Source organism: Camarhynchus parvulus, chromosome 13, assembly GCF_901933205.1.
Source record: "Camarhynchus parvulus chromosome 13, STF_HiC, whole genome shotgun sequence".
In the NCBI taxonomy this organism is placed as follows: Eukaryota; Metazoa; Chordata; class Aves; order Passeriformes; family Thraupidae; genus Camarhynchus; species Camarhynchus parvulus.
This window is the reverse complement of record NC_044583.1, coordinates 4,487,139-4,505,289: the sequence shown is the minus strand read 5'-3', so window position 1 is coordinate 4,505,289 and position 18,151 is coordinate 4,487,139. Positions and strand designations below refer to the sequence as shown.

Below are 18,151 nucleotides of genomic sequence, written 5' to 3'. Positions count from 1 at the left end.
CCCCCGCGCTGCTGCGCTGGTCCGTGCGCTGCCAGCACCGGCACCGGCCGTGTCCTCCAGGGCACAGCCCCGACCCGCTCCCCGCCACCCGCGCTGTGCCCTCGGCGCTTCAGCGCTGCTGGCGGCTGTCCCTGGCCCCCGGCCCGGTGCTCCGGCCCCGCGGGGGCCCCTGAGCCCCAGGGATGGCACCGTCCCGGGCCCCAAGGCTGGCGCCGTCCCGGGCCCCAAGGCTGGCACCGTCCCGGGCCCCAAGGCTGGCACCGTCCGGGCCCCAAGGCTGGCACCGTCCCGGCCCGCCGCCACGGGGCGCTCGGGGGCGCGCAGCTCGGGGGCGCGCAGCCCGCGGGGCCCGGGGCCGGAGCGCGGCCGTGGGTGTCCCGGGGGGCGTGGCCGTGGGTGTCCCGGGGGGCGTGGCCGTGGGTGGTGACACGCGGTGGGTGTGCCCGGGGGCGGGGCGGGGGCGGTGCCGCCGCGGGACTCTCGGAGCGGCCGCCGGCGGAGCAGGAAATGGAGGCGTGAGCGGGTGGAGCGGTCGGGGCTCCGCGCCCAGCGCTGACCGCGGGCTCGCCGCCGCCACCGCCCTCCCGCACCGCCCCGGCCCGCCCTCGCCGCGGGGCCGGCATGTGAGGCTGCCCGGCGGCGGCGCCTCCCTGCGCGGCTGGGCCGGCGCGGCCCCCGCACCGCTGCGCGCCGCCCGCGGGAGGGGAGCCCCGGCGCGGCCCCCGGAGCGCTGCGCGGCGGTGCATGGGGCAGCGCGGCCGGCGGTGCGGACCATGCCGCGGAAGGAGCTGCCGCTGCCCGAGGGCTGGGAGGAGGCGCGGGACTACGACGGGAAGGTGTATTACATCGACCACGGCAGCCGCACCACCAGCTGGGTCGACCCCCGCGACAGGTGGGCGGCGGCGGGCGGGGACCCGCGGTGTGCGCGCAGAGCCCGGCCGGTCCCTGCTGCCGTCCCCCGGCTCCGCTCGGGCTGGGCGGGACGGCGGTGGTGTTACCTGCGGGCCTGGCCGGGCAGTGGCGCCTGGGCAGGGAGGGATGCAAGGGGCTCAGCGAGTTGTGTTGCCGCCGTTCTGGTCTCCCCCTGGCCGGCCCCGGCCGTGCTGCGGAGCCGCAGCGCACGCTGCGCTCGGCGCGGCCATGCGGCCCTTGCGGGGGGAGCAGCCGTGGCTCGGAGCGGTGCGGACGGACAGGCTGGGCTCGCAGCGCTGGCGGCGGGCCCTGTCCTGCATCGTGGCCCACCTCTGCGGGCAGCTACGTGGCATTATCGAGTTGGCCATCGCGGAGGTCACGGACTTCAGGGTGTGTCTCTGATCGCCCCTCTTTGCCGCCTTCTTCCCTGCGGTATCCCCCTGCTCCTACTTGCTCTGAGTTGTTCTTTCCCTCATCGCTCACTTAGAAAAGTAAGATAAACAGAAAGCAGGGTGCTGCTCAATACCGGGGTCATTTCCAAGCAACACTCTGTCCTAGCTTGTTGTAGTTCCATGCTTGAGGCAATCATGGTGAGCCCGAACACGGGAGCTTGGACGTGCAGCAAGCTCAACTACTGGATCACCACTGAAATTGGAAGTTTTTAACTTTTTTTCGTTTAATGCTTTGTTAGCTGAAGTTCCCAGAAACAGGAACTCAAAAATCCATCCTAGTGAATTTCCTAGTTGGAAATTCCAGCAGTCTGAACTATGCAGTTTGTTGTTGATCAGTTTCACACACCTCCCCGTCTGACAGTGAGCGTTTTTGTTGTTGTGGGGCAGAAAGGGCGATTTCTGAATCTGTGTTCCTTTCTTCCCCTTGCTTCTGCCATCAATTCAAGGGGCTTCCATTCTTGGTGGGATGTCAGGACTTTGCCTTTGCTCTGTTTACTTAGATGGGTTTTTTCTTACGCATGGAAGTGAATGATTGTCCAGGTTTACAAGATTTCAAGGAGTGTTCTGCATTCCAGGAATAATCCTTGTGTGTACTGTACACAAATGTAACCTGCTGCCAGCAAGGGCTTAGAACTCATCTTGGGGTTCAGTTTTAGGAATGTGGTTGAGAAAGGCCAGTCACAGAGTTGTTCCAAGGTGTTTCTTTAACCTTTGTAAAAGTCGATGGAAGCTTAAATTAGAAATGCTTTCCTGGCATCCTTATTCGGTTCAGAGGATGAAGATGAGTGAGAAATCTAATAGGCAGGCTTATAAAAATTCCTGCGTGTCCTTGGCCAGTGATTCAAGAATGACAGAAATGACTAAATGGGTGCCTTATTTAGCCATGTGTACTGAGCTGTCGCAGCATCATTACCTGCTCACCACTGCTAGAGGAGAATAATCACATTCTGATAACTCTTATCACATGACACTTGTTGTGCACATAGAAATGCACCTGAATACACGTGGCCCTGACGAGCTTTGTGTCTGAGTCATCTTCCAGTAGTGCTACCAAGGAAACTGCCCCTGAAAATCCACAAGGTTTTGAACAGTCTGCTGGTCCACAGTAGAAGAACTATGTGGCACAACACTTACCCATCATCTGGTGGACCGTGAGCTGGTACGAGCTGAAATTTTCCTCTGCCATACAGGAAAGAAGTTTCTCTGGCAAGTGATTACCACTGCCTGTGAAACCCACTTGATGGGGGATTTCTCATCAGCTCAGGTCATAAGATGCCTGTTCCCTGCAGGGGAGTGAACTTGGATTTACACACTGAGCATTGAACTTCATCACTTTAAAATAAAGTTTAAATGATCGAAAGGCTAGCCTTTTACAAGTCATATTTGAAATTGCTGCAGCTGAGACGTGGGTTTGTGAAATTGCTGCAGTGCTCTGTGTGCTGTGCTTACACATTCTGTCTGCAACCCAGCAAAAAGCAACAGACAGTGGGTAACATGGCTGTAAAAATGCAGGTTTGAGGAATGTGAAGGAAGAAATGTGTGTCAGGGCTCACTGTGAACCCAGTGTCAGTAAACCTTTGTAAACCTGATCAGCGAGTAGCAACTGGTTAGTGAAAGATAGAACACAGGTTTTTAAACCTTCCCTAAATCTTTCATTCTAGCTTAATTTAGTGGAAGTAAACATGAGCAGGGATACCATCTAGCTTCAGGGCATGGGCCATCCCACGGTTTAGTGCCAGCAGGTTTGCAGTCCTGCTGAGGTTGGTTTAACAGGCTGCCAGGGAAGCAGACCTGGCCGTGGGCACTCGGGGTCTGCAGCAGGGATGGGGAGGCAGGGGGTGAAAGGTGGCACCTCAGCTGGGCCTGGGCTGTCAAATCAGAAGCTGAGCTGATGCTTTTCCAGTTCTTGTTTAACCCATGGCTCCAGTTCTGCTGATGGGCTGTTGGACTTTGCCAGGAGAAGATCCTTGGCACCTGGTGGCACCTCACTGTCCTGCAGAGGTGACCCCAGTGATGCTCAGGTGCCTGCAGCCCTGGCTGGAGCAGCTGCATGTCAGAGCACTGGTACCTTGCACCTTTTAAGACTCAGGGTAGTCCTGAGAAACCTGTGGATGTTGGAACATTTTGGGAAATCATCTAAGATTAAATAATCTGAAGACTTTTGTGATTTAACCGTTGCTGTCCCTATGGTGTGATGTAACAGAAAGGAGTCAAGGTATTTTGCATTACAGGAATTTCAGGTTAAAAAGCTCTAAGGCAATTCTTCTGAACAGGTGGGGGAAAACCAAAACCCTGCTGTGTTTTCCCTTTTGTAAGAGGAAGCTCACATAGCTGCCTTTTTTGGTAGATCTGTTGGAAATTAAATAGTTCAGGAATTGAATACAGTGTGACAGGAGATCAAAACTTATTGAGCTGGAGGAGAAAATTTGTCATTCCTTGTTTTAAACTTAAGCATGACCTTTCAGGTCTGCACCAGTACATACCAGTTGGTAAAGCATGCCAGAGAGCTGTCTCAGTTGCTTTCCTAACACAGAGGGTGCATCTGCTCTGGGAGCTGCTGTGCTGGTGGCCAAACAGAAAATACCAGTGGTGTCTCAAAACTTCAGCACCAGCTGCTGCCTGTTCTTAGGCATCAGCATGAGCAGCACTTGAACAACAGAGTACCCTGAGAGACATTTCAGCTTTCATCAGAAGTGAGGATTAGAGATGGGAGTCTCTGTTCCAGTGCTGTGCTGTCCTTGGGCTCTTTACACCCTCCTGCAGACTGTCTTATAAGAGGATAAATTTTTTAACTTCTCCTTGCCTTTCAACACAGAAGCCTCAGGATGCACTGAAAATTTGGCCATGCCTGATAATCCATCCCACTCTTGAATACTTGTGTTGTACTCTCCTACTGGCCTGGTGGTGTAAGCAGGTTTTTCTGGGTTATTTTAGATGGAGCTGACTGAACTTCTCATTTCACTTCTATCACTGGACTCCCACTGAGAATAAAAGCTAGGGAAATAGGAGCAATTGTAGCTTAAATTTGGTGAAATTACTAAACATTATCAGATATTTTGGGAGGCAGCAGTGCCTTAGTTGATGGCCCTGCATTTTTTGAAGGCTTTTGTTGCTGTAAAGGGTTCATTAAATAAAAGCCCAGGTTCTGCGTTTGCTCCCTAAATTCCCTTTCTACTCCACATAGAGGTTTTTCCAGTATGAACCTCCAAAGCAGAGTTTTGGTGAAGAGATTTGCCAAGATTAAGGGCCAGTGCATGTGGTGTCACGTGTAAGATCTTGACTATTTTAAATGTTAGGGCTACCTATTTACTCGGGAAGATTCAGCTTCGCTGAGCCTGAGGATTTTAGTGGAGAAAAACCAGGCTTATAATATGGAGAGCACCATCATCTAGCCATGCCCTTCTAGGCTTTATGAGAAGTGCTGCAGAGTATTGTCTCCTCTGCATTATTCTGATCTTTAAGCTTTTCATCCCCAGTCTGCCTCTGCACACTTGGTCTGCAAACTGTCTTTATTAAAGATTTAGAAATGTGAGTGTTGTGCTGAAAATTTGTATGTAACTGTCTACTCCTTGGATTACTTGCTTAAATGTGGAATAACTTTAATGACTGGAATAAAGCTGCTATAGCTAACTTAAATGTGAGAATCCTTCAAAATAAAAGGCCTGGAAGAAGGGAGGGCAATGAAAGGCAGCAGGAACAAAAGGCGTTGTGCTCTTCTGTAGATGAAAATCAGTAAGCATAAGGAGATGAGAGAAAAATTGTCCAAAATAGAAGAACCAGGGGAGAGAAATGCTCTTTCATCAGTGCCAGTGGCATAGGTCATGCAGCTGAAGGCTGCTAGTTTGATGCCTCTTGTTGCCTTTGTTTGCTGATATCTAGCTAAGCACCCTGTCATATATATGTGAATCTGCTGCTTTCTCCTGTTTGCATTCCCCAAAATAGCTGACAGCTTTGTAAGGAACAGGAGCTTCGTGTGTGCCCATAGAAACTGCTGATGACCATTTTCCACGAGTGCAGAAGGGAGTGACAAAAATGCAGTCTTCAAAGTCATCCAAATGCCACCTCTCAGAACAGGTGTCCTAACGTGTAGGATTTGTGCTGTTCTCACTTTTGCCATAATGGTTGGTTTAAGTAGGTGCTAATACATAAGGAGATAAGGACAGCAAGTAAGATTATTGTGACACTTGAAGCTATTTTAATTTATTAATATCAAGTGTCTTCCAAGTTGAGTTAGCTCAGAATGCACCCGTAGATTGGAAAAGTGGGTTGGAGCTGAAATCCATCACACTACTTCAGTTATAAAAGATCAGACTTCATTATTTTGGGGGGGTTTTGGGTTGATTTTTTTCCCCTGGACTCCCTAGACAAGCCTGGATGTTTTGAAGACTGCAGGGGTTGCCTTTAGAGCCAGTGTACATCCTCAGTTGTGTAAGTTCACCTCACACTGGGGAGGGAACTGAAAACAACGGGTGTGATGCTTTTAACGAGGGCATCACTGCTAAAGGTGTGTATGCACACGTGTGTGGAGACAGAGGATGTTTGCAGTGACTTTAGAATGACAAAAAGCATTATTTTATCTTGCTTCCCTATGGAACATGGGAAAAAAAAAGAAATGCAAGGCTTTGTTCAGCTCAGCAGCTTTTTAATGAATCTTGGGGAATTCTGAGTCTTAAAGGATCAGAAATGCTTTTGAAGAAATCTCCATACATCACATTGTTTAGAAATATGTAGGTTGAGCTTCATCTTCTGCTCTGGCAAGGTCATCTTGCTCACAAGTTCACTCCTTTAATTTTGCCTCAAAAACTGATAGCGTGTGAAGTTAGACTGACTGGAAACTTATTTGGCAGCAGAATCAACAATTCCATCCCTATGTAGGTCATATATTTTCATATCAGCATAGTTATCTTGATCTCCATCCAGTGGAATGGCAGGAAATTGGCTAGTAAATTCCAGAAGATGTGGGTATGACAGGAGAGGTGGCTGCGGTGTTGGGCATCTGGGGCAGCTGCTTGGTGCTGTTGTTTTTTGGGGCACCTTAAGCTGCTGTTTCTGCCAGGGTAAAATTCTGTATCAGTGCAGGGAGTGAGGTCTGGAAGCTGGTCTGGCTGAAAAATGTCATTTTGCTCTCTGGGTTCATTGACAGAAACAGTTGATCCAGGTTGTGTATGCTTGTGCAGAGCTGGGGTTGAGCTGGGAGGAGTGGGAGTGGGGCTGGCTCTGGTGGCAACCCAGGAATGCTGCTGAGGGTGCACTTGTGAAACTGTCCCCAGGCACTTGACCTGGCCAGGCTCTCTGCCAGCCCAGCTGAGGAGGTGTTCCCAGGTGCTTAGCTCTGTCCCATGATTTCTGATTGAGTTTTACAGGAAGAATGGATTCACTTGTCAGAGTCCATGTGAAACCAGCTGTGAGGCACAGCATCTCCTAAAGATGTTCTTCGCAGGGCAGCTTCATAGCTAGCACAGTTAGGGGAAGATGAGTTTGCAGCAAAATTGTCCATGCCAGAATCTGTTTAAATTTCTCTAGACTGTGCCAGAAAATTTATTGGAAGACATGGGAAGATTTGTCCAAAGGAGTTTAATGAAATCACTTGTACATAAAGTGATGTTTGCTAGATGTTTCAGGGAGGTCCTGTCACTGACCCACCACTCCACCTTTTGGGCCTGGCTCTAATCTCAGTTGCTGGAGGAGTCTGTTAGGAAAGGATTGCTGCTGTGTGCTCCTGGAGGTGGCTGCAGGCTGCCAAGGCTGTCCTTGCTCTGTGCTCAGCATTCCCAGCAGCATTCCTGCTGCAGGGACACTGCTGAGCTCCCCTGTGACAGCAGGGACATGTCCTGGGCTGGCCTTGGCTCTCACTTGTGTCCTGGGGGACACCTTCAAGCCTTGCTCAGAGAGAGGGAGAGATCATACAGCTGGCTTGGGAAAGCCTTGCTGGTCTCCCTGTGCCAGGGCTGGCTGAACCTGGTGGCCTTGAGTGCTGCACCAGCAGGGCAAGTGTTAGCTGGAATAATTAATCAATAAAGAGGGGTGGCAGCAGCTTGGCAGAGTCAGCTGGAGGTGTGTAGACTAGTGCTACTGCATGCACCTGTAGGAGAGCTATGCAGATTGACCACTTCCTTAGAGAGGAATACTTTTCATGCTGGCTGCTTGCCATTTGTGAGACCTGTTTAGTAAGGTTACGTGCTTTGCTTGTGGTAATGAGGACTTGGCTTTATTTGAGCAGTTTAAGCTCAGTTCTTGTTCACAGAGCCTAAGGTTACTGTTCCCTCCTCCCTTTAAAGCTACATGCATAGATAATTGGCTGAACAAACAGTGGGCAAAACTGCTCCCTGCAGAAAAATAACTGCTTTTCACTGCCACTCATTCAGTGAAGTGGCATCTGGAAGACTCTCCAGATAGTCACAGGAGGTTTGGTGTGTAACAGGAAGATGCAAAGAAGCCAAATCCTACAGCTGTCAGTGTTCTCTGTTTTTTTCATGCTCTTGGAAGGGTTCTCCTGGCTTGGTTTGTTCTCAGTTTGTGCTGATACTTATGGCTTCCACCCCAGCCACGATGTTCTGCAGCATAAGTACCCAACACATTTAAAAAACAGATGAATTGCTTTCTCAATCTCATGGAGGTGCTGTAGGGATTAATTAGTTCTGACAAAGTGCTTTCTGGCTGAGATGTCAAACTGACCTTTCAGGACTAATGGTATTGTTTAGTGAAACTGTTTGGTTCTCCTCAAATGCCTAATTACTATTTTAGAAGAATGTACTCTGTGGAGGGAAGCTTTATTGATTTAAAGCACGCAATAAACAGTATTGCTTTCAAGAGGCAGCCATTCATATCTGCTCTGTGCAGAGTTGAGATGTAAGGTGGTCACACAGCTACTTTGAACTGAAGTGTAAGTGAAGGTATTGCTTAAATGACCCTGCAGCAGCTTGCAGATTTCTCATATGTGACTTTCAACTGCCTTAATAGCCTTGTACTCACAACAGGGGCAGTCCCCTGCCAAGCAGAGGGCTCTCTGCTATTTCATCCTTCACAGCCCTGCCCCACAGGCAGGATGGCCTGCAGAGGAACAGCAGTGGGTAAAATAACCTTCTGCACCCTTCAAGCAGCACAGGAAAATGTAGGTAACCCCAGAAGTGCTGTGTGAAACCGTACTGTGGATAATTTAGTGGTTAATTTTGCTTGTGCTAAGCACAGCTTTGGATGCCATGAGCCAGCTGAGCCTCTGCAGCCACTAGAAGATGTGCTGGTGGCACACTGCACAGGCTGTCCCCTTGGCCATGCAGCCTCTGGGCTATCAGGTGCCTAAATCCCATGGGACATCCTCTGAGGGGCTCAGGCAGGTTGGCACCATGGCTTGGCAGCAGAAACCTGTCACACCACAGCACCTGAAGAGGAGGAATCATCTCCTGACATCTCATCCTGGACATGGGCTCCATTGTGGGGCTGTTTGAAACACTGAGTATATATTTGAGCTGCTTATGCAAATTATCTCAAAGGGGATTTGGGTGGGGATGATAATGGAAAGTATTTGGCTGTCATGTGTGATACAGCTCTTTGAATTATCCAGCTTGTTTCCTATGAGGTATCTCAGGCTGATGGCCTGTCTTGGGTCGTGCTGGGTATTTTTTTAAAAAATAGTAAGACTTATGTAAATTCTGATGACCTGTACTGTATCTAATTCCAGGTGAGCTTTTCATATTGAATTTTATTTTTTTAAAATATTCTTAGCATGAATAACATTTGGTATTGTAGAGTTTTAGGCATGGTTCAACTTGAAATTAAATCATTACTTTGAACAGGCTTTGTCATTGAGGCATGGATGTGGTGATGCTCAGGTGTGTTTGATCAGTGGTGTGTTAACCCTGCAGAGAATAAGAAGGTTAAACTCTCCCATTCAGTATATTATTCAACATTTCTCAACATCTGGTCTCTCTCCACTTCAGCTGTCAGTTGACCCATTTGTTGAGATTTTGCTGAAATTCCTTAAAGTCATCTCCACATCCAGCTAACCTAAACAGCTTGTCAACCAGCAAGGCAGTAAGCCAGGCTTGATATTTGTCTTTTCTTATGTCACACCACAAGGTTTAATCACCAGAGTTACCACAAGTTATTGCCTTGATGGGACTGTTGAATTCCTGTATGGACACATACATCGAAGGCTTTAGGCTGTTTAACAGTTCTCAAACAGTTTTCCAGTACTCTAGACATGGACAGATTTGTCTGGCAAAGAGATCAGTGAGTGTAATTCTGTCTTATTTTAATCTGTATGTGAAGGGAAGGGAAATGTCATGGCTTCTGCCATATCCCATGGTTTTCTGTGGCACTAAAGTTTTGTAAGATGTCTTGGACTTCTTAACTTTTCCATGTTTTGCTTTTGGATGTGAAAACTCAGCTGAGTTAGTCTATAATTCTGAGTAAAGGTAGATACATTGTCATCTATCTGCTGATTATTCATTGAGTGCTGTGTGGCAGCCATGGTGAGCTTCTCATACAACTGGCTTACTGATAATTCAGTTTGGAATGTATCTGCCATCATCTGCCTGATGCTAACGAAAGCATAACCTACATGTGAATACTTTCTTAAAGCACATCTCATTTGCTTCTCTTGTATTCCTTGGGCAGTACTCCTCACTTTCTTTTTAAGATTTCTTTTCAGGAGAAGATTGTGTGGATGGAAGGGGAGAGGTGCATGGCAGGAGCCTGGTGTGGTCATTTGCAAAAGGGTTGCATGGATAAAAATCTTAGTTTGCAAAGATTTGCAACTGAACTGGTCACACATAGTCTTCCACTCAGCTTGTTTTCACATATCTTTTGTAAATGCCACTCTTATCCCTAAAGTAAATGTTCTGTGTTGAATTTTCTCATCTTTATTCTCTATTTGTCCAGTAGTCTGTAGCTAATACCCCAGAGTGTTTCCTGGTTTGTTTTCTCCCTGTTTCCCAGATGCAGGCTCCTGCAGTTTTGTTTGGTACCTCTGACAAGTTGTGTCGCATCTTCAGTAGCTTGGCTGGGCTGGGGCTCCCTTCCAGTGCAGTCACTGGGGTTTGCCTCAGGTGCTGTGGTGGTTCTTCTTCCTGTCAGGAAAAGATCCCTCGATGGGTGGAGGACCCCTGACTGCAGCTGAGCACGCTGCAGTTCACAGCCAGGTTTAGACCTGGGAGGATTTGTTCTTGTGTAGGACCCTGTCCCATGGTGTCTCTGTGGCTGCTGCCGCAGCCCCAGGCAGCAAGGCGGGCCTGGAGGCTGCTCTGGGTTTCTGACCAGGGCCAGGTGGCACCAGGTCCTTGAGAGAAGGTGGCACTTGGTGCAGTTAGCTCCTGGTGTTGGGGTTTTGCTGTGTATAGTAACAAGAATGAGAACAGCCCAAGGGGTATTCACACCTGTAAACCTTCTGCTTGGAAATCTGCTTATGGCACTCGCTTCTGATGGAGTGTGGCACGTTGGCAAGTGTTCCTTTGCAGTCAGATTTAATACTGAGCAGAATTGCAGTGAAATAACCAAAGTTTCATAATTTTAACAACACCTTTTAAAGGCTTTATTGTTTGAATTACTTACCTGGAGTAGTTGGGCAGTTGTGTGGCAACGACTCTGAATGACAGTACTGCCTCTTAGCTGTGTTTCTTGAAGACAGGCTGGAATGCTGCTTTGGTCCAGCTGCTTCATGGCCAGCCTAGATCCTGTTCAGAGGTGTAGGGAATAATGAGGTTATGTCAGTATGAATTAGGGATTTCACAACAACAATTCTATTATTTATGTTGCATTCTCAATATTTATGGAGGGTTTAGTCCCCCCTAGCTAATGGCTTTGCAGTCAAAGGCAAGCTGTTGACCTGTCATTTTATACTTCTGTGTTCCCAGCTCTGGTGCACTTCTTTTTCCAGTGATTGTTGCTTCAACTTTTTCTCTCCCAAGCCATATAACACTGCTGCTTATTTCCCTTATGGCCATGCTTACAGGTTCTTTAAAGCCTTTCATAAGTAAGCACTTTGCCTGATGGGAGAAGAAGGTTTGTGGAGTTAAAAAAAAAAGGCAAGAAATATGCTGTAGGTAATAGATTCCAAAAATGCAAATTTGTTTAAGCAACTTCTTAAAAAGAAGGGAGGGAGGAAGGAATTGAAGATTAAAACCTGTGTTTATATACATGTAGAAGCTGGAGGCAAAGCAATCCATTCATAAATATACAATAGGATTTATGTCATGGTGAGAAGTGCTACATGCATATTCATGTGTAATTTGCAAATCCTTTGGTGATTAAATACTTTACTCCAAACTCAAGAACTAAATAACCTTCTTGTTGAAATGAGATGTCCAAAGGCTCTAATGCTGCTCCAGTGGAGGGGAAAGGCTGGGTGGTGTAATAGATCCGATACTTTAATTTTGACTCTATTAAAAGATTTTTGTTGTGCTTTGGGCATTATTTTATTAGTATAATCAGGAAGTTTTGAACAAAGCATGAAGCAGAGAATTGCAAGAAATATTGTAAAGCCTGTCATGCTAAGAAAAGCAAATAGGCTTAGGAACTTGTTAGGATGTTTTTCTCAACTGATTTTAATGTCAAATACTTTTATCTAAACTTTCATATCCCACAGGTAAGCAAAGAGTTGAACTAGTAACACTTGGAGTGCAGCTGTCTTAAAAAAGTAGCTTTGTGCAAGTGGAAGTGAATTGCCTTTAAAGAATGTAGCCTCAGTTCTTCACTAGGAGATGGATATGAATGCACTATTGCCAATGCTTTAGGTTTTCAAAAGTCTTTAAGTATTGTAGATGAAGTGCATCCTTTTTAACATCATGAACAGGGATAAATGCTGCTATGGAGTAACTGTTTCCTGCAGCTGGTGTTGTTGCATGGAGCTGGTGAGTGCTCAGTGACAGTGCTGCGTTCCTGGGCAGGGTGTGGTGATGCAACTGGTTTATCCTGCCCGTCTGTCATCACACTGAATGATACTGGGAAATGGGACAGCAACTGCCAGGCATCCTGCTGAGAAAACAGCCCAGCCTGTGCCTCCAACATCGGTGATGAGCTGGTTGGGACTTGTGGTGTGATTCTGTGCCTGCCCTCCCCTTCCTCGGGATCCTGTCACAGCTGGAAGTGGCAGCCACCACACAGTGTCCCCTCCACAGCACCACCTGCTCTGCTTGTGCAGCAGAGTGGTGGCCCTGTGGCACGGGGCTTCTGTTGTTGTGGGTGTTAATGTATTGCTGTGGGCAATCACTAATGCACCAGAGCTCTTCTCACTTCCTAAAACTGCACCTAAGCCTGGTCAGTTCCATCTAGGTAAATTCCCTGCATACCCATTGGGAAGGCTGTGGTTTATTCTTGTATCTGGACCACCACAAAGTGTTTCTTACTGCGCTCTCCTGGTGTTCCTGATGCCTCATTTTGGAATTGCTCCTTTTTCAGCTTATTTTGGAATTCCTCCTTCTTGTAGCTTTATGAGCTCTTTATCCTTTGTGCATAGTTTTGTGTTGGGAGAATATAAAGTACATTGATGCTGGATGGGAGAAGCCAGCAGAGTTCTCATGTTCTTTCTTCACCACTGAGGTTAGTCCCTCTTTGAAAGTTGTGTTGTCTGATTTAGTTTTCCTGCTCCTGTTCTGTAACAGCTCACCTGTGGGATGCTTTGATTGAGCTGAACAAGAAGACAGAGCAGTGCACTCAACTCACTAAGGACTATAAATGCATTTTTCTGGCTGGCACAGGTGTAGCAAATTGCCCTTTTAGTCCTGTTTACTTGTTTTTCTCATCCAGTCACAGGTAGTTTCTGCTCCTTGGGCATCAGAGAAGAGCCCTGGATCCCCTGCTGCTGTCTTGTGCTGTGATCAGGGGGCATGTGGCAGAGGCACTGTCCCTCCTGTGCCTGGGGGCTCTGCTGTACAAAGCTGTGCTTCGGCTGATTTGAAAGAATGTTTCCAGGTAACTGTGAAAAGCTGCTGCTTTTACAATGAGCACTGAGAATTTGTATCATCTGCCATGTCAGAGCTGCAGTGTGTCTGAGCTGGTGGCTGGTCGCACACGGGTGTGAAGATACAGCACTGAGTCCTTGAAGAATATGAATTGCTGTAGCTCTGTAAGAGGCACAAAATTGAGCTAAACAAACCCAGTTCTCCTTAAGCTGAGTCCTGAGTTGGTGAGTTCTTGGCTTTATAGGGTGGGCACTTCACCCATCAAGCAGTTCAGATGCAGACAGGGTGGTGTAGCTGCTGTGTGAGGTGTGGTGTTTCTAATTACTGTGACCAGGTGTATGAGCTGGTCTTATGCCAATATTTTTATTATATGTTGATGAGGAAAGCTAGAAGAGATAAAGTTATTAACAAATCCCATGTTTTAGAGTGCTTGTGCAGGTAGAGGCTGGCTGGGAGGTGAATTTGATTTCCCTCCTGTTTTAGGTTGCCTCTGGATCGATCTCAGAAGGGTGCAGTGAACCATTTCTTGCAGTATTGTGACCACTTGCAATTTTGCTGGTGGAAGAAGTAAACATCTTTGCCCTAGGGGTTGGTTCTCGCTGTGGGCCTGAGCAGAAGCCCCAGTGGCAGGGCTGGAGCAGGCTGAGGAGCCACTGAGCCATCCTGCTGTGGGAGGTGGCCATTCCTTTAGCCCAGGTGCCCATCTGACTCCTCACTGATTTTGCTGGCATGCAGAAAATTGCTCCCTCTCTTTTTGGGCACAGTTTCTGCTGCTGCAGTAAGCTGGAACAGCCCAAGGACTGTCTGGCAGCAGTGACAAGTTGAGGTGGGAGTGACCTTCCTGCCAAGCATGGTTCCCCTGGAAGTCACAGCTCACTCCTGAGCTGCTGTCAGTGCAATTGTGCTGTGCTTGCCTGGCACCACGGGTGGTGAGTGTGGGTTCAGCCAGGCAGCTGTGTCACTTGTAGTTTGTCTTTCAAAGCAGACAGCTTAAATATCAGATTGATGCTTCCTCAGCGCTGCGCTGCGGGCTGTAATTCCATCTGCTGCGACAAGGTGACACCTGAAAAGGTATGTGCTGCTTCCTGCATGTCCTCCCTGTGCCTTCTGCATGCACAACTGCAGGCACCATTTCACCTGCTTGTTGGCCTTCCTCACTGTGTGGTTGCTTGGGAGTCGAGAAAAACACTCAGTATTTTCTCTGAAGTGCTGCTGGAATTTCAGTGTAGTATTTTTATTCACCCTGATCACTGCAGTTTCTGCAGTATCACCACCCTTTGTCCTCACTGCTTTGGAGCAGTAGAAGCATCTGTTTATGCCATTGATTTGGCAATTATTAGAAGGACATTGAACAAAGGACATTATTAGTGGAGCAGGAATGTTCAAACATCTCTGCCCAAAAGTCTGTGTTTTTAATAGTTCTGCAGATTCATCACTGATTTTGCAACTTTATAGCAAGTTGACTCTCTAGATCAGTCTGTAGATTAGATTAAAGTTACTAGGCAAGGGCAGCAGGAGTACTTTGTCCATCAGAGAATTTCATCTTGATCTTTGCAGGTGAGCTGAACTGTGGACAATGATTTATTTAGCTGAGCTGGTGGGAGTAAGTTAATATGCATGTTGTGAATTCTGCATTGGTGCTGTAGATCAGCATTTGAGTAGAAATGAATAAAAAGGGTAACAGTGAAACTGCTGAAAAAAATACTGGCATGGGAGTTGCATTTCATTCAGGTGCTGCTGGTGAGGTAGTAGTGAGTTAAGCAGCAAATTTCAAACCTGTAAGCTCTCCTGATGGCTTGCTTAATAGCAGGTGTACGGCACTGTAAGGCACAGTGTCAGATCCATTAAACACAGCTTTGACGTAAGGATGAAAATGAATAGCTGAGATATTTTAGGTAATTGCCTTGAGCAACAGTGATGGTTGCACTGGAGCAGCTTCAGTGAGTTATAAACAAGCTTCAGCTGAGGCCAGATCAAGCAACTGATGATTTGCAGAGTGTCTGGTGTGGTTTGCCTGGAGAGCAGCGCACATGGTGTGTGCAGGCTGTACTCCTGAATTCCTCCTTTTCTGTGCCCACAGAGGAGTGGGTGTTCAGATAACACTTTCACCTCCCCAGCTGCTTTAGTTTTACCTCAAGTGTCTTGCAACAAATACTGGTTTAGACTGAGGGAGACTGACTCATTCAGCTGCTTCTTATCCCTTGGCATATATAAAGGCTACAAAACCTGATAGTGATGGAGAAGAAGTGTTACTGAGGGATCTTGGCAAGAAATACGACTCTACACTGTCTGGGGAAAAAAAACCTCAAACCCAGCTTTTTCCTTTTTTTATTTGAATGGAAGAAGAGAAAGCACAACTGAGGTAAGCTGGACAGGAATGCCTTTCTAAGTATCATTTATAAAAATTTGGATTTTCTATAGAGAAGACTGGCTTTGAGGTAGCTTGTTTTTCAGAACCTTGCTTTCTAAATTCAGGAGAAGGTAGTAGTGACCTGGGGTATTCCAGGCCTCACAAGAAAATCTCAGGAGTGAAATCTCTTGTGCCTTAAAGCATCTGCAGATCCTGCAACTTGTTTGCTAGGCTGCTTTACAAAGAGGGCTTATTTTTGTGAGGAGAGCATAGGTGTAGCTCACCATCTTCTTGTCCTGACTACATCCCCTGAAAACTGAAAGAAAATACCTTGTTACAGGTCAGCAGGAGCTGGGGCTTGATATGACACAATACAAAAAAATGTGATTTTCTACTGTGACAGGTTTGTGTGGCCTCTACTAGATTTTAAGAGCTTATTTTCACCAACTTGTATTTCCAAGACAAAGCTGAAACTCTTAGATATTTGTGCCTTCTGCTGCTTCCCTCAACTTGCAGGGAAGAAAAACATGTGAAAACGGAGGTGGTTTGGCTTGACTTGTTGCAAAACTCCAAAATAATATTCTGTGCGTTCTGCACCAAATGCTTACAATCCTATTTTGGAGTTCACATTAAATAATAGGCAATTAAAAATGGAAAATCCAGTGCCAAATACATCCTTTTGAAAGTATAGCATAAGCTGTAGGTATGTGATTGCTTAGGATAAGGCTGTCCATAGGATGCAGCCGAGCCATGTGCGTGAAGCCAGCTGGAGTGGTTAGAGCATGTCATGTCAGATATTTAGAGATTTGGGAACCTGAATTGAAATCCTCGGCAGAAGAAATTAAAGAATTGCCAGAAAAATAATATAATCTATGAAAAACATAGCTGTTGCTCTCAGTTTTTGCATTAAAAGCCCTTGGATGGTTTGGCCATGTGCAGCGTGGAGGGGAGCCCTGGTCTGAGCCACAGACCTGGGGCTGCTGTCCCTTCACCTGGGGTGCTCTGGGGAGAGCTGCAGAGCAAAAGCGGTCACCAGTGAATGAACTGGTGATGGCTGAAGGGAGCAGACATCCCTGGTGTGCTGCAGCATGCTCTGTCTGGCAAACACCTAGCACAGGGCTCTCCATCTGGCGTGGGCTCGGCCCTGGAGGAGCGGCTGCTGCCATAGGAACCGCGATCTCCTTCGGCGGGGATGAACCCGGGACAGCCCCGCTCTGGGCTCCCATGTCGAGCTCTTTGTCCTCACAGCCCATCACCTGCACTGCTGCCGTGTCCTCCCTAACACCCCTCCTAACAGCTTCAGGATATAGCTCCAACATTCTGCTGCAGCCTGCTGCCAGATGCTCAGAGTGATAAAAGAGGAGTAAGGATTTTAGCCCTCTTTGGGGAAGGGATATGTGCAACCGAGGGTCACAGCAGCCAGTCTGAGCCTCGCAGGGCTCAGCTTTGTATTCAGATGCGCTGGCCTGCGAGCTGCAGACATTCCAGATACTTGTGTTCGTTTTGGCTGTATCCAGGCACGCACTCACAAAGAGCAAGATGCGTGCAGTGAAGTATAAATCCCGTCCTCTAATGACTCAAAGCACTGTTGTGTGCTCATACATGCTTAACAGATTGTATAATTAGCTGGCTTTGTAAGCTGACAGCATGTATGACTCTCCAGTAGCCCCCTAAAAACCCTGTGTGGTGCAGGGGGTGTATGCAGGTGCTTAAGCTGCTTGTATCCACGCAGCGATGGCTGCTGGGCACAAGAGAGGGGCTGCATGCCCTGTGCCCAGAGAAAGGCTTCCCAGGCCCGGTGCCACCACCTCTGCCTGTCCCTCAGCTGCCAGAAGCTCTTTGCCCGTTTTTTGCAGCTCTGGGGACAGGGCTGTCCCCAAGGCAGTCCCCAGGCAGTGCCCTTGAAGGCAGGCTCGGCAGATGGTGCGGCCAAGCGCCTCAGTGGAGCCCGTCACTTCGATGGATGAGGCATCGGCCCAGGCTGGAGCCCGGTTTTATTTGCAGTGTTTAATGGAGGAGTGTTACTCGCGGAGGTGGCGAGGCTCGCTGCAGAGCTCTCCCGGCCCTGCAGCACAGGCACAGAGGCGTTGCTGGGCCCGGAGCGCGGCGGTGCCGGCGGGGCAGGGCTGGGCTGGGCTGGGCTGCCTGCCCGGAGGAACGCGACAGGTTGTGCCGGTGTCCGGGAGCAGCACCGGGGCCCAGGGCTGCGTGCTTGGGATTTCATTGGAGCCGGGGAGGAGCCGGCAGCAGGGGAGCGAGCATGACCTTGAAAATCGTTATCGAGATGAAAAGGTGCAGTGAGGGAGCGAATTCCCCGCGCACAGCGCTCGGCCGGCCGGGCTGGCAGCGAGCGCTGCGGCTGCGGCCTCGGCGCCGGGAGATGCCTTCCCACAGCCCGGCTGTCCCCTCAGGGCTCAGGCTGTGTGAATCGAGGGGATCGCTTCTGCATTCACTGTTTCCATGCATTTTTAAGTAATAATGAGCCTGAAGGCAGTAGCAAGGCGAGCTGCGGCAGCTGGAGAAGATGGGCCACTAGAGAG

General features: G+C 48.4%; 1 protein-coding gene across 1 annotated transcript in view; it reads left to right on the top strand.

Annotated features, from left to right (window-relative positions):
- Positions 1 to 597: 597 nt before the first annotated feature.
- The window catches only part of WWC1 (WW and C2 domain containing 1), a 66,878-nt gene continuing 49,324 nt past the window's right edge, over positions 598 to 18,151 (top strand). Inside the window, exon 1 of the mRNA XM_030957273.1 lies at positions 598 to 892. Coding sequence (XP_030813133.1) covers positions 774 to 892 — 119 coding nt within the window. The 5' untranslated portion in view covers positions 598 to 773. The remainder of the gene's footprint in view (positions 893 to 18,151) is intronic.